This window comes from Perna viridis, chromosome 1 (genome assembly GCF_037379345.1).
Source record: "Perna viridis isolate PV_CMFRI_1.1 ecotype Kerala chromosome 1, ASM3737934v1, whole genome shotgun sequence".
NCBI lineage: Eukaryota > Metazoa > Mollusca > Bivalvia > Mytilida > Mytilidae > Perna > Perna viridis.
In genome coordinates, this window is record NC_142445.1 from 63,834,222 (window position 1) to 63,851,374 (window position 17,153).

At 31.6% G+C, this 17,153-nt stretch overlaps 1 protein-coding gene across 3 annotated transcripts in view; it reads right to left on the reverse strand.

Annotated features, from left to right (window-relative positions):
- LOC148629814 (uncharacterized) overlaps positions 1-17,153 on the reverse strand; it is a 75,975-nt gene that overhangs the window by 18,450 nt on the left and 40,372 nt on the right. For all 3 annotated transcript variants that reach the window (XM_088557601.1, XM_088557590.1, XM_088557611.1), the window contains one exon: positions 269-1,814. In XM_088557601.1, coding sequence (XP_088413727.1) covers positions 269-1,814 — 1,546 coding nt within the window. The remainder of the gene's footprint in view (positions 1-268; positions 1,815-17,153) is intronic.

Here is a 17,153-nt window from a genome sequence, read left to right on the forward strand (position 1 = left end):
ACATAAAATTAATTACAGACAATATTTTATAGATAAAGATTTTTGTCAACCTAAATTTTATATAAAATCTGTAATGTGTTTAGTATCAACATTTATATTGCGATCAATGAAATATATTATTATTTCTAATGTTTAGTAGTTTACAGGAATACATCGTTAACCAATATCGTCAGATCTATTTGACTTGAAAAGCTGATTTCTATATCAGAAGAGTCATTTTAACAAATCAAGAATATTAATCAAAATACTGTTAGTAACATGTATTTACCTGGAATGAAAACAGCCTGAAAATCGAACTTGTCCTCTGAGTCCGACACATCTGAGTCAGAGGCAGCCTCCTCTAGTTCCTTAGTTTTGGCCTCAAGTTGTAAATCATTCAGATAAACATCCATTGCAGTCTTGGTAGGGACAGTCTCTTCAGCAGAAATGACAGGTGGAGGACTTTTATTGACACCAAAAAACTGGTCCCTCATTTCTGCCACTTTCTGACTATGTGGGGAAACAACCTCCTCTCTAGTTGATGGAGCCTCACTTTGGACTTTAGAAGATGATTGTATTTGAATAATTTCTTCCTCAACCTCTGTATCCTCCATCATTGTTGGTTGAGTTTTCTCCTCTATCTCTATATGAGGGTTTTTTACCTCTATTTTACGAGACAACACAGGTGTAGGAGGAGGTATATCAGGCAGTACAGGTGGGATACTCTCAGGTAAAGGTGGAGCTGCTGATTCCACAGAAGTAAGTGATGTGAGAGAAATGGTGTCGGCTATATTGTCAGGTAAACTTTTACCTGGTTTATTTATAATATATTCTGATTCAATACCAGCATCAAAAACATCACCTTGTGAATTGTCCTTCACTTCAATGTTAGCACTTTCAAAACTTGGATTGTCCGATTCGGAAGATGTATCACGATTAGATTTTTTAATTATTCCTTTAATGTTTTTGTCACTAATGTCTTCAGTATTACCAGACACTTGTAGTTCCTCAGGGTTTACAATTTGCACCTGTCTAAATGTATATGTACCACTTTCTACGTGATCTGATTGTTCAACGACAAATTCTTCCTGTAGAGTAACTTGATCTATCTTCTCATCTGAGAACACTTGATCCAAGATAACCTCCCTTTTTTCTGGGGTGTCACTGACAAGATTCTCAGTAGTGTTGCTTGTATCCCTTACTAAGTCAGATTGTTTTTCATCTAATGATGGTTGTTTTGGGGCTTCCTTCTTCTTCCTTGGAGGACGAGAGGGCTTTACAGGACCAGTTTCTGAAGGTGCAGTAACCTTTTCCTCCTCCTTCTGAGGCTTTATTTCAATCTCCCTCTGGGTGTTTACTGGAGGAACAGTCTCAGGTTCAATTATATGATTATCCACTACCTGTGGCTCTTGAAATTTCTCTTTTTGTTTAACTGTTGGTGGCTGAGGTGCTGATGACTTAAGTTTTTCTGTAGAATTAGCCTGCACTTTACCAGGTGGTAAGGGTGCTCTGGTTTTCTTCAGAGATTCAGTTTTTAAAATAGAGTCTGATTTGACAGGCTTTGGAATGTGACTATCAGTAAGATTCAAAGACCTCCTTTGAGATTTCTCAGTCCTTTTAGGCACAGAATCATACGTATGATCGAAGGTATATGATCCTCTTTTTGATTTTCTCTCCTTAATGTCAGATTCATCTCTTTCAGTTACATAACTACGTCTTTTGGCAACGTAATCTTTATCGGCCGAACTTTTTGATCTTCGAGCAAATCGGCTTTTTTCTTTCTGTTCTTCTTCTTCCTTTTCTTTCTTACGAGCTAGGTAGTCCGATGGATTTCTCTGAAAATAAAAAACAGAACTGTAATTCTTAGCATCATTCAATGGATACTTAAATAACAAAGCAGTCAAGCAATTTTTACCAAATCAAGACACTATGACATACAAATCTAGTTATCTACTGCAAACATTTCAAACTAAATTTCTATAATATAATTTAACTTAAGTTGCTAAATCCAACTATTCCATGGAAATAAATTTGAAGTTACTTTTTAAAGTCACAAAATTTTTAGAAAGTCACTCAATAAAAACTGTCAACTCAATATCCCAAACTAAATAAATAGTACAACTAGACAACAGTGATGATTTGTCAACAAATTCTATGACCTATGTGCAAATAGCCATTTACAATTGAAGATCACGAAAGTCACTAAATCTTCTAAAAAGAGTTATTCCAACATATTAACCTTAATCTACAACAGTCAAAGTAAATCTATATTAATCTTCAATGTGAGAGGTTTTTTAATCCACTTCTCAACAACCATTACAATGTATTACAGTAATCAAATCACACCATAACAACATAAATGCATTGCTTGCAAATAAAGCTACAGCTTATTAAATACTTTTCAAAAAGCAAATTAGTTCCAAATTTTAATCTACTATATATTTCAAGACAAGTTGATTTAGCATTTAAAAATGAATCTTTATGCTATTCTAGACAGCATTGCCCTAGACTTTATTATTGCCTCTACAGTCTTTCAGGGTAAGGAACTATTTTTTTTATGTTCAATAATTTGGGTGTAAACAGCCACTTAGACAAACATTTAAAATGTATTTTTAGCATAAACATATATGCTTCTGCATAACACATGATAAACCCAGGCTTCATCATGGCCTAAATAGACAGACAGTGTTATACATGAATAATGAAGACATCAAAAACACATATGAGTTATCTCCCTTATATAAACTTGACAGGCATGATGTATTGGACTAGACAACAGTGGTTATCAAAAATCAATCAATATGTTTGTTATGTAATTTTTAATGGTCCTGTTTCACATATTATAGTACAACATCATTTTCATGTCTGAAAAGTTTTTATAAATAATACTAACAAAGTCCATGTCTATTTTGTTAATCAAGTAATTAAAGTAGAATTTTGTCAGTTTGAGACTCACAAAATAGTCAAAATTGTAAAAAAAAAAATTAAATAAATAAACACCATAAATACAATAAAAATGTTAATTCAAATACCTAAAAAATAATCTTGTATACAGGTACAATAAAAAATAACGAATGAAAAATATTAAGAGCTCTAAATTGAAATGTAAACTAATTCTGAAACCTGTTATTGTAAGATATATAGTACCAGTACTCATTTATTGATTTGTCACAGATAGAGAAATGATTATTGTATTTTTAATATACAGCAATAGTAACACTATATTAATTATGCTGATTTTCAATGAATTTGAAAGGACTTAACAAGTATTGGTTTAAAAACTGATCCTGTAGACATCAAATGCAACCAATGCATCAAAAAACCTTACATAGACTGAAGTCCTACCTTAAAACCAGGCCGTCAGTACACCTTAACAGGGTGGAATTCAGGTGATAAAACGGACTTATTGATTTTAAGTATTGTAAACAAATGGTTGATAGATACTTCACATACTGTTTCTATGTTTAGGAAATATGTCTCATTTTTATCATTACAGAAATTTTGTTAGAATTCCATTTTATGTGGAAAAAGTTAAGATATTTATAATATTAATATCTCTAGTTATGACATACATGTGTGCAAGTTACAATTAATTTAATCAAGAATTTTTTCCTGATTAACAACATAGATATTTAAAGTGTTCAAATATTTCAGAGATTTATTGATTGGTGTACATTTCTAAAGTTATTACTTGACATTTACAGAAAATGGAAATGAAAAATGAATAAATCAGAGACTAATGAAAAATACACATGTGAAAACAATATTGTCAATAACTCCTGATCAGAAATTAAACTCACTAAACAAAAGATGAATTTTTTATGACATATTTAATATTCAAACAAATAATACATTTGCTAAAATCATCATTTTTTAGTGTGAAACTTCTCATAAGACAACAAATCTTTATTTTTATTTGAGCCCATATTTTTTCATGGTTTTGGATTGCAGCCTAAAGATTCTAACAATCAGAATATTTCAGGGCTACAGCATTTACATATTAATCCAGTAAAACACACTTGAGAACAAAATGATAACCACATCTCCTCAGGATGCTGACCTATCAATATTTTCACCATATTTGTTTTAAAACATAACTATAAAACCAAGAAAATAAGTCACAACTTGATAAAATTATTTTAAAAGACTATTTGTTCTAACTTTGTAAGACACTGTCATGACAAGATAATTGTATGTCACCTGTAGCGCTGCAATATTTTGATCACTATCAGGATAAAGTGATATCTTAATGCTCCAGTTTAACCCAAACAGAAACAATCTCTTTTAGGTAGACAAATAAAACCTAGAGGCATTTACTAAATTTATATCCATCCCGATGATTTTAAGATTGACTTGTCAATTTTTCAACATTAAAAGAAATTTATTGTCAACCTTAATAAAGTATCTTTATTATTGAGTATTACCAAAACACAACAAGTATTTAGGGTTGTCAGAATTATGTTGAAGCAAAGAAATTTGATTCAAATACATAAATATCAAAATTTTTAACAGAATTATAAAAAAAAATGGGAATTAATTCTGGTTTGACTTATCCTTCTGAACAGAAGACTACTGTATATTTCAAGCCATTCTCTATCAAATCAAACACTCGAATTACCATGGTAAACATGAAACAGTCTCACTGATTTGTAATGAGTAATGCTCATTCCTTGCAAAAATTTTACATTATGGACAGCAGTACTAATAAGCTAGCAAAGTAATGTGAAGTAAATTAAGAAGCAACTGTTCAAATTGTTCAAAATAAAAATTCCCCATGGGCAAGAGTATAACAAAATAATCCTTGTTAACTTTCAATGCAAGGAATTCTAAACAGGTATCAAGGATTTTTATAGCAGACTACAAAATCCTTCAATACATCTATCTGTCAATTTTCTTTTAAAAAAGATATTGCTTCAAAATCTGCACAGACATGCTAGACTGCAATAAAAAAAAATACTGACGAAAATATGAAACACCAACAGTCATTGCTTTACATAAGATCTCTCAATGATGCTGTACAGCATATATTACAACTTGGGGATTTAACACTACACTAAGTCATGCAAACAGTTGTTTTTTACCCATGGTGTAGATTTTTTCTTAAAATACCTGGTACACATCTACTTACCAAATATAGAAGACAAACATATTGTATTCCAACTCTTTATCTAAGAGGCTCGAAAAAAAGAATTGTTCAAGCAACAAGGTCCAATGCCAACTAATAAACAACTCTAACCACAATGTAAGCAAACTTACCATATTAGATAATAAAATGTTCCTATTATTCCAGAAAATCTAATTAATCACCACAAAAGCCCATCAAACCTTCCCCATAAAGCCCCAGAATAGCCACTGTCCAGTACAGGTAATTAATTACCTGTAATTAACCTGAACTGTATGATTGATTTGGTTTTTTAATTACTGATCACATTTTATGGCCTGACAATACAAATATACATCATGTTGAACACTGGTCATGAATCTTTGGATAGTAAATGGACTACCACAATAAATATCCAGGTTCTCCTGTTGAGTATTCGTTACTGACCAAGAGTTGTTCAAGACATAACCAAGATGACAATAAAAACATACAGCAACCAAAAACAAATACACAAAAAACAATGCTATGGGTATAAAAAAACTTTTAAAAAGTATAGCACAGATCAAATGTGTGTTGCTTAAGTAACTACTAAGTGAGTTTCTAGACACAACTGTTCATTTTCTCCTTTCCAGAAGAATATGTAAGAGGGCTAGATGAAAAGTAGAAATTATTTTTCTACTGTTCATTTTATCTGTTTACTACTTCTAGTCTAAATTCGTATATAAAAATACTCAAAATTCTCTATATTATATCATGACTTAATTGACCAAATTTCTTCTAAAAAGTTGAAATTTAAGCCTATGAGGGAGCAATTTTTATTCATACATTACATAACTTATACAAAGTGTGGCTGATTTAACTTGGGGAAAAAAGAAGAAGTGGCAATAGCAAAGATACAAACAAGTGGAAATCTTTGGACATACAAGGGCAGTCCATGGACAAAAATACAAAGAACAATTAAATTACCACAAAACAAACTTAAAAGTATAAATAGAAATAGGAACAGTACAAACCCCACCTAAAACACAAAATGTAAACATATACATATGAACTTAAATATGCAGGATCACATCTATTTTGAATGGTAAGAATATGAGAAGATCTAACACAAATATGTGCTTTATCAAAGGATAACAAAAAACATCAAATTAGACCATCTTTTCTGAAAAGATTTAAATTTATTTTGGAAACTATCAGGTACTTTATTTTGTTAACACACAAAAAGAATGTAACAATGATACAAATACAATGTCTGTATACTGAAAGTAATATCACATATCTGCCGAGAAATATGGTATAAACTTGGATTCCAAGAACAATATAGATATCTATGAAAAAAATGCAACTTCTGCTGTTATAAAATACTGAATTTTCTCTCAAATGACAAACTTTTCATCCATTAGAAACTTTACAGTAATAACACTCCTGACAAGAAAAATAAATTAAGGACAAAACTTGTGTTCCACAAAACACAGTCCATGTTGGTTTCTGATACAAGAGAAAGTTGATGATAAAGGTTTGTTTGATTTGTTGACATCCTATGACAAATATTACATTACATGGACAATATGGATTGACCAATTGAACAGACCATGCTATGTACTAGCCTGAGCTAGTTTTTTTAATAATTTCTACCACACCGAAACAACAGCCCTTAGGAAGGCATCTTACTCCAATCAGACAGATTATTCTGATTCAACAAACCTTTTTAGTATGTTGTATTATCACTAAGAACCTATAACAAATATACCAAATTTGACAAATACCTAATAAGAGTCTCAACAGAGTTCAATACACAAAGTTTTCAAACCAAAAGACAAGGAGATGCATATCATACCTATTTGAATTAATACACTTCCCAATTAGTCCACAAGAAAATTCATTTAAAGGATCTAACAAAAACATGGATAGCCTTCCTACCTTACCAAACTGTAACTTTTACACATTTACAACTAAACTGTAATAAAACTTATTTTGTTTTTAGAAGAACATGGTGTTACATAGTATAACAGTGACCTACTCACCACAGAACACATGTAGGTTCTAGGAAGTGATCATCACTTTAATGTAAATTTGATGTCTCTGTATACATGAACATGGTACAAAGTGTTGAAATCAGCACTTTACATCAAGACAGACATGTTATCTACACCTTTTAGGTATATTATTGGGACACATTTCATAGCATGCAGCTGCCAGTGGCTGTACTTGTACTCAAATTGTAAATCATAACAAATCACATCCTTCTTCAAAGATCAATGAATGTAATATTATAAAAAAAATGTTTTCTAGTATAAACATCATATGTGTGTATGTCCAAATTCAATGTATCCTTACCCACAATACTGGCCATCAATCCTACTCAGCATAAACAAATAACAATGGCCAGTGTGCCAACTCAATATAAACAGCATGTCTACTCATCATAAGCCCACAATACTGGTCAGCAGGTCTACTCAATATAAACCCACAATACTGGTCAGCATGTCTACTAAATATAATCCCACAATACTGGTCAGCAGGACTACTCATCATAAACCCACAACATTTGCCAGCAGGCCTACTTTTTTAGTAGTCAAATTTTAAAGTCAAGCAATTCCTAAAATGAGTGATTCTAGTGCAATTAATTTCCATCTTAGGTTGAAATCCCAACAGAGAAGAGGTAATTCTTTATGGCTGGTTGTTGATGATTTTCTTACTAGTAATTTGACCTGGCTTCAGTTGGACCTACATTACAAATGGGGGCATAAATTATACGTTTGCTTACTTTAAGGTCTTCAACAATGGCCCTTTCCAAACATTTGAAACCAAGAAGTCTACTTAGTCCCAATTCATTCATTTAAATTTTAACTAGAAAACCAGACTTTAAGGACATTTGTAGTACTTTGCAGGGGCATATCAAGAGATTTTGAGAAGGAGTTCTAGGAAAAAGGGAGGGTTCCAGAATATTATTTGCTCATTTTTGCCAAAATATTGCTCAAAATTGACAAAATTATCCAACAAAAAAGGGATTCAACACCTGTATCCCGGACTCTGGAACAGTCACTGCAGTGCAGTGCATCAATGTTTTTAGGGATAAATATTAAGTACACAGACTTTGTATGTTGTTTACACAGAAATATGTTGGCAAAATGTTATCAGTACAAATAACCCACTAGGTCATGTATGTCAAACCCAGAAGTACAAATGTACACTTTATTGTATGTAAAACCAATATGTATAATTGTACACTTTATTATTGTATGTCAAAAATATAGATATAAAATTACTTTTTCTAAGTTATCTCCAATGACAATCTTGGTCATATGAAATTTTATAATGTCTGTTACAAATGTATAAAGATAGTTTTATGATGTGGTAGACTTAATGCATACCACTTACGTGTGAGGTATACACACCCAAATATTTCTTTAAATTGAGTTTTAAACCATCTAATCATTATACCTATCTTTTTTCAAGGCTCTAAATACATGCTTTTACAAAAAATGTGAATAAATTGCATGCAGTGAAAATTATGAATGAAAACATTCTTTGCAAATATCATTAAGTTCATTTAAAGATGATAGGGGAGTCACAAATTACTGTGTTACACATTTCCAATCAATAACAGCTTAAGTAGCAGTCTTTGTAAGAATCAAATTCTGTAATATATGATACACCCCAAAAAAATGCTATATATTTTTAATTTTGTTATTAAGTTGCTTTATAGGTCTATTTAATTAAATGTTTATTTATTTATTCCAATCTGTTTCTATTGTATTTTAGTGTCCTTTATAGAGTTATCTCCCTATATTTTGAATTCAACGGTACATTCTACATAATTTGTATCTCTTACAAACAGAGATGTTATGAAAATCCACATGTTAATTTCTGTTTAGTATAACATTTTAAACAAAATATCAAAAATGAAAATACGTAGGTTTTCCATGAATCACATTTTGCATGATTCTTAGCTGGAATACTAATTTGTTGAAAATTAGTGTCAAACAATAAACATCAAAAGTTTGATAAGGAATTCATCTTAAAAGAAAATGTCTTCACACAACACTAATTCTGATACCCCTGCGTTATATGATTTGTCATAAGATAAATGTAGTTTTAAGTTTTCGAGTTGAGACACGTTTTCTCCACAGACTACATAGAACTGGAGAATACATAGAACAGAGATGTTACATGAAGCTGGAAGACACGTCTGATCTCTCTAACCTAAAAATGTTCTACAGTTTTATAAACAATATTATTAATGATAATCATATGTAAATCTGACAGAAAATTATGTTTTTCATAATTGATTGTACTCATACTAGCACTTATGGTGTTGGCCTCAGGAAAACTCAGGTAAAAAAAACAAGTAAATATGTAGTTTTTAATGGTTTATCTCTCAAGAGTTGTAAAATACTTTCTAAGGACTATGGAATGAATAAAATATGATATAAAAATATAAAGGTGAGAAGTGTAGCTTAAGTATGATTTATTATGTACAACGACCATAGAGGTACTACAAGGGCTTCTATAGGTTACATATGATAAAAGTCAAAACTTCTAGAACTTCTAATGCCTTTCATAGGAGGATTTATCAGTAATCTTATAACAGCAGTAAGATAGCATAAGAAACAATGCTTAACAAAAATTGGTCAAATAAGTTTTGCAAATGATTATTACAATATGGCAAGATTTCCTTCTGACACCTTATCAATGCATTTCTAAGCTTTTTTGACAATTGTAAGGATCATACAAATTTTGACAGTGTAAAGTCGTACTCCTTTCAAGATTGTCATAAAACACTGCAAAACTGCAAGCCATAGAAGTTACTATCACTCCATCAGACAGTCATTAATAATGGTCTTAAAATTTCTTACATTGAACCTTAAATTCTCATACCAAAGTTCTGTAATGAGAAATTTCCCATTTATGGAAACTCCTTATCAATTCCATTTGCATGTGAAAACCAGCATTAATCAATAGATTAATCAAAAACGGTAGTTCTAGATGAACAGACAACAAGCAAACAGTTACAATAAACCTGAGATGCTTAGAGGTCACCAAAAGGTCATGTTTACAGCCAGAAAGTGACCATCTTTTATAGTATTGTTCAGAACATTAGAATGTCCCTTTTACAATAACTTATTTGTTGTCAGTTTAAGTGAGATCAAAAGTCTTTTAACACCAGGGTATGACAAGATACAATTAGATGACCATCAGATTTTATATTTGATACCATAATTCTTGCTCAGATTATTCATCTTTTTGGGAAAACATTGTTAAAATATTTTCAAGCAGAAATAAATCATTTAAATTCATGTCCTGTTTTTCACTTATCAAAAGAATAAGGATTAAATCCTTGAGGATTTGAGACAAACAAACATATCTGTTTAACTTTCAACAAAAAAATTGAACTACATATACTTAAATTCTATGTTTTACTCAGACAAATATCAAAGGTCAGCTCTCAAAAATGTTATAGTTCTTGATTTCTTTTGGAAAAATTGCAGATATTTTTGAAACAAGACATGTGAACTGTAGGTTATATTGTCTTGTTTAATTCACAGAACAACTGTGTGGAGAATGATATATCTTGGGAGGCTAACATTGGAAGGAAAATTTAGGAAGTTGATGTAATATTTCAAAGGACTATGAGAGGGGGGAATAAACACCCATGTTATTGTTTTGTGCCTTAAGCTATTAGTAAAAATTGATTGGGGTAGTTAAAATTCATTGGAATAAAGTGAAAATTCTAAAATTTAAGGTTCTGGATACCGTTTCACTAAGCTTACCTAAGGCTTACATGCATGTAAGTCTGTTTTGTTTTGTGTACGTAAGTCTTACGAGTGCTTTGTGAAATGATGTCCTGGTTTGTAGCTTTTACAAACAGACTGAATTGTTATTGAAGTTGGGAAAATAAACGTAAGTGTTATAGCCCCTCAACACAAAACAGCCTTTTATTTAGAAGGAGTATATGTAGCCTTGTACCCAATAGTGTTAAACTGACCATTAAAGTCGTTGTTCTTGAATACAATGTAATAAGAAGTATCTACATTACTAGTGCATTATTAGTTTCACAATAATGTGTAAGTCCAATGAACCAAACTGTCAAATGATGAAAAAAAATATGTCCCAGTGACATTGCTTAGCATGACCTTGTGAGCTACAAGGTAAGACTATTTGTACCACAAACCAATGCAATAGTATTATTGTTCTTTGTAGGGAAAATTATAATTGAAAGAACCAATGAAATGCATGGTATTTGTTATACATAGAAATCCTTGAATTAAAATCTAAAAAACAAAAAAACAAAAAAAAAAACAAGAGGCTCCCAGGAGCCTGAATCGCCCACCTGGTTGAATTTTGCCTTTTAAGGGCAATAAATTAAACAAGAAGTTGTCCAACAATTTTGACTCAAGAAATCTTTGATAGGACTTATCATATGATCATTTCAGCAAACGAAAGTCTAAATCTATTATAGTTTTCAAGACATTGGCTGAAAACTGAAAAACCTGTCATTTTCCATTGTCAAGGGCAATAACTCTTATGAGAAGGTGTCTGACAACTTTTATGCCAGAAGACTTTTGTAGTCCTAAGAATAAGGATGGTTTCAGCTACTGAAAGAATTTGGCTAAACCTAACGGTTTTGGAGATATATGCCAAAAACTACTGTCTGACCCCTATATTCTACTTTTAGTAACAGCGGCCATGCTTTTCAATGGATCAAAAATCCCCACACCCCAAGGAACATTCATACCAAGTTTGGTTCCAATTGGTCCAGTGGTGTCAGAGGAGAAGAGTTTTGAAAAATTGTTAACAATGATGACGGATGCCAAGTGATGGCAATAGCTCACATGGCCTATGGCCAGGTGAGCTAAAAAGAAAATTTTGCTAAACCATGGAAAATATTAAAACACAAAATATTGTCTTTTCAAAGAAATGCCATCTTTTTATTGGGTTGACAGTGACTATTAGCCACTAAGTGAGAATTGTTGAAGACATGGTTTGTAATACTTGGTTACTAGTCTCATAATGATAGGGGTTTTGGTTAAATGTACATGTAGCATGTGAAAAAAAGTGATGGTCAATCATATAATCTTGTATAAGTGAACAAAATAACAACTGCATATGAAAGACAACACAACTTCCCAAAAAAATTTCCATGTTGTTTGAGTGCCCTGTTTAAACAATGCCTTACAACAACTGTATATAAAGAAATTAAAAGTTACTCAACACCATTTTATCCCATATTGATGCAAATCATAATGTCACCCACTACAACTTGAAAGAATCATATCTACTTATAATTTTGTTTCTGCTCCCAAAATGAGCCACCAAATTCATTCAACTTCTGAAGGAATTTTATCAATGAGCAAACAATTGTAAAACACAATAACAGAAGAAACAAAACAGATGTAGATTATTAGATATGAATATTATCCATTTTAAGTGGTAGTCTTACTACTATCACAACCCACAATCAGCAGGCTTAATGTCTTCCATTGACCAACAAATAAAAGATTTATTTTTCTCACAGTCATCTCCTATTGTGACTAGCAGGAGATTATATAGAAGAAATATAGGTTTACTTATTCAAAAACATGAAAGCAGCTTTATTATCATAAAACATTTAAAGCAGGGTCAAATGTTACATATTTCTGACATAGAAAAGACATATTTGTACTTACTTTCAGTTTAGTAATTCCCTTCAAGACGGCTAAAGCCATTTTGGATAGTTTTCACTTAGTTCAGTAACTTGCAATTAATTGAATTCCATAAAAGATCAAAACAATAAAACTAGACCAACATTCTTGTCCACCTGTTTTCAATTCACTACATTATGATATTGTAAAGGAGAAGCGAGCTGTGACTGCCAGTTGACAATAGGGTGTACGGCAAGTCAACCAAATCAGACTTTATTATTGTAACCGGATGATATCCTCAAAAGTCAATAGTACTACAACCTCTTTCTCTTCCTTGCTTGATCGGTATTACAAAATCAATCATATTATGTCCAGGTCAATTTTTTGATAAATTAGTCAATAGATTCATCACTTAAATCGACACTTTACATCTATGTAAGGTAGATAGTTTTTTTTTCTTAACTTTCAGGTGTGGCTAGATAATTGTTAATATGATATTTCACAGGTAGGCAAGTTATCCCTTCTTAATTTTAAAGTTTTAATGTTAGATGACCAAATATAATCAGACATAATTTGGTTAAAACTAACATTTACTCTCTGATTGACATAATAGAAAGATTAGTCGACCAACACATTCCAATTGTTATAGTAAAACTAGCCAAAATTCCTCAAGTGCTTACACAGTACTAATAAGTCCTATAATAACTTTAAGTAAAATTTCTAGATATCTTCATAGCATTTTTTTAAATTTCAAGCTGTCACAAGAGTCAGAACAAGAAAGTTTCAAACTCATTCAAGTTTATTCATGACATAAGCAAATGCATTACACAAATAAAAATCTACTCTTGAAAACAGTTTATGTGCATTTATATAAATACAGAAAGTACAAATTTAACTTAGAGAAACATTATTCTGCATTAATTGGCATGAATGAAAACTTCTTCAAACCAAAATTTTGTACATGTATTTTGTATGTTTAAAGTACCCACATACAAGGAAATTCCAAGGTATTCGTAATCTGACACTAACTTATATACTCTGATGACACGTATGGCCCAATGTTATAAATTCACTTCTTTTTATTGAAATATTTAACTGACACATGAATAACAGCAACATATCCTACAATGTAAGATAGTTTACTGAGAAGTTTATACAAATACCAGATCATCATCAACAACAAAGGACTGCATTCTAATGGGGCTTTAGAGATGTCTAAAGTCTATATATTCCATTGATATTACAATGTAGGAATCAACAATATAAGATCCAAATGTAGGCCATCCTATGCTAAAACATTCTGGTAATGCAGATAGAATTCAAATTCAAACAAGTTGGTAAAAACTGGTCTATATTCTTATATTGTATACAGCTTGATTGGAGATGGAAATATTTACTGGTATGCTTCTGAATTACATAAAAAATGCAAATCTATGAAGTTAAAATTGTAATAACTGAAAATAAGAACGCTTATCACATGTAACTCAAATGAACAAATTTCAAATATTGGTATAAAATTTTATAATTTTGAACCTGGAGATACATTTTAGTGCTATGGAGACATTTTTTTAGACAGAACCACAACAGGCATATAATAAGTCCTGATATAATGTCTATATAGACTATCAGGTTTGTTCAGGTTAGGTTAATTATCATTTTGCACAACTAAAAATAGATTGAAACTGATAAAAAGGGACTTCAGATGATGTGCGATTCAGACAGGGACTTCAGAGGATGTGTGATGTAGACAGGGACTTCAGAGAATGTGTGATTCAAACAGGGACTTCAGAGTGTGTGATTCAGACGGGGGACTTCAGAGGATGTGTGATTTAGATGGAAACTTCAGAGGATGTCTGATTCAGACAGGGACTTCAGAGGATGTGTGATTTAGACAGGGACTTCAAGGATATGTGATTTACACAGGGACTTCAGAGGATGTCTAATTCAGACAGAGACTTCAGGGGATGTGTGATTTAGACAGGGACTTCAGAGGATGTCTGATGTAGACAGTGACTTCAGAGGATGTCTGATTCAGACAGGAACTTCACAGGATGTGTGATTTAGATGGGACTTCAGAGGATGTTTGATTCAGACAGGAACTTCAGAGGATGTGTGATTTACGCAGGGACATCAGACTCATTTACACAGGGACTTCTCTTTTCTCTTCAAAATGGGTTTTGTATTGACAGGTTTCAATGTATATGTCAATAGAATGACAAAACATCTACAGGGATATGTCAAATGGACACATTTACAAACAGATTGACACAGATGAAAAACTTGTCTGTCTCAACTTTTTCAAAAGGGCAAATTATTTTTTAAAACCTCAGACCTTTCTATCAAATATTTACTATGTGTATCTCTAGACAAACAGTAACACATCTTCAAATTTGTTTTTCATTGCCTGAAGTAATGTTGACACAACATATATACAATTAAAATCTTTGGTAAGAACTAGAATATTAGAACTTGTAACTAAATTAAAATTCTAATACAAGACTTTAATAAATCAGTGAAAAAGGAGATTAATTTCAACAATCATTAGACCATTACTATCAATAAGAAGAATGTATTGTAAAAGTCTTATAATAAACACCACTCCAGAGGGTCTCAGCAATAACATTTTGGATTTAATACTAGATTAAGAGGATTATAAGCCATGCAATACACAATTCATTCTGTTATTAGGCTATAAAACAGAACATAATGCCCTGAAACACTTCATACTACATAATCCCATCAGGAATGGCAGCAACAACGTTAATTGGCTTATTTCCACTTTCAACTGATTTTAACAACTGGACCACTGCCCGATCTAGTTGAGTCATTATGGTAATTCAGGATCAGTTCCAAACAAGATACAACTAGTAGAACACTAGAATTGGTGCCAGTGCATTAATGTCAAGATGCAACTAACAACTTATGGATTTCTTCATTTAAGATTTCAATTAACAACTCAATCTCAAAGACATAGAAAGTGAAACAGTAAAACTCCAGATTCAACTCTAAAGAATAAAATCCTTTCACCTGCAAATCAAACTTAATGTTTAAATGCTACAACTGGCCTATTGCTCATTTACAGCTCTAAGACAAATGATGAAAATGTAAGAAATGTACAATGTTTTATTGAAAATTAAGATACATGTATAACACACTTCATTTTATAGATGAAAAGACATTTTTTATTTCAAATCAAGCATTGCATTTTCAAGAACTAAGACCAAAATATATAACACGAAAAAAGTGCGAATCATTTCAGAATAGATATTTAACAAATAAAACACAAGGGTTTGTCAATTTGTATAAGTTCTGGTGACAGTATTCACACAAATGAAATACTTTAAAAGAAATAGACCAAACAAAATCAAATTTATTATTTTTAAATTGTGATCTTAAATTCAAAGTAAATGAACCGTGTATAAAGTAAACAAACAAATGATCATTGGGATGACTGATTTCTAAATGCTATCATTACCTTTACTGGAATTCGACTCCTTTTTGGCTTATCCATCTTGAAATTTCAACACTTTTGTAATTCTTTAAGCTTGTTCCATCATGCCTTAGTTCCAATTATAGTTCAAAACCGAATAAGTTATCCACTCAAATTACAAATTATTTTCTGCCACAAGGAGCTAAACCAATTAAAACAACAGCGGAATTTGGAATGAATTCCATTACTTATGAAAAAGTTTCGAAGGATCAAGTGATCAGTACCAGATTTAAATACGATAGCTAAGAACCCATTGAGTGTGGCTTACTTTTTTGGTCTTTTAACCATAACAGATCAGAATATGAATGGACCAATTTTAAAAGAAAAATAATAAATCCATAAAAAATCTGAACTCTCTATTCAATTTCTATAAACAGATTTGGACCCTTGAGCGCTTACTTTACACCTCGGATTTGGAGCACAGCGGTTTTTAGTTAAAAAATGTTTTCGAATTATTAGAATTGATGTAACTGAGGCTGCTCTTGATAAAGGAAACACTGAACATACAAGCAGGTGCCTGACTTCTAAGACACACCTCTATGGATCTTTAACAAGGTCATATATAGGTATCACTGAGTAAAAGAGCATGATAAAAGGACTGATAGGTGAGATTTTTGCACCTGACAGGGACTATTGATATGGAGATATATGCTCATTTAAAAGGATGTATCTACTATATTAGTTGTGACCTACATATCAAATGAATGGAGACATGCTAATGATTTAGATGTTTACAAATTTTTCAGACCAAGATCAGCACATCTAAAACTAGAAAAACTGTAAACAAAGCTTACTTGGTGATACCTCGCTCCCCTCCACAGAAACCATGTAAGAAACCCAGCAAGTAATTTAAGGCATTCAGATGTGAAAAAACAAAATAGGAGATGCACAATGTCATCATGTAATAAAGAATCTGTGAAAGTTTCATACAATTCCATTCAGTGATTTCAGACAAGTT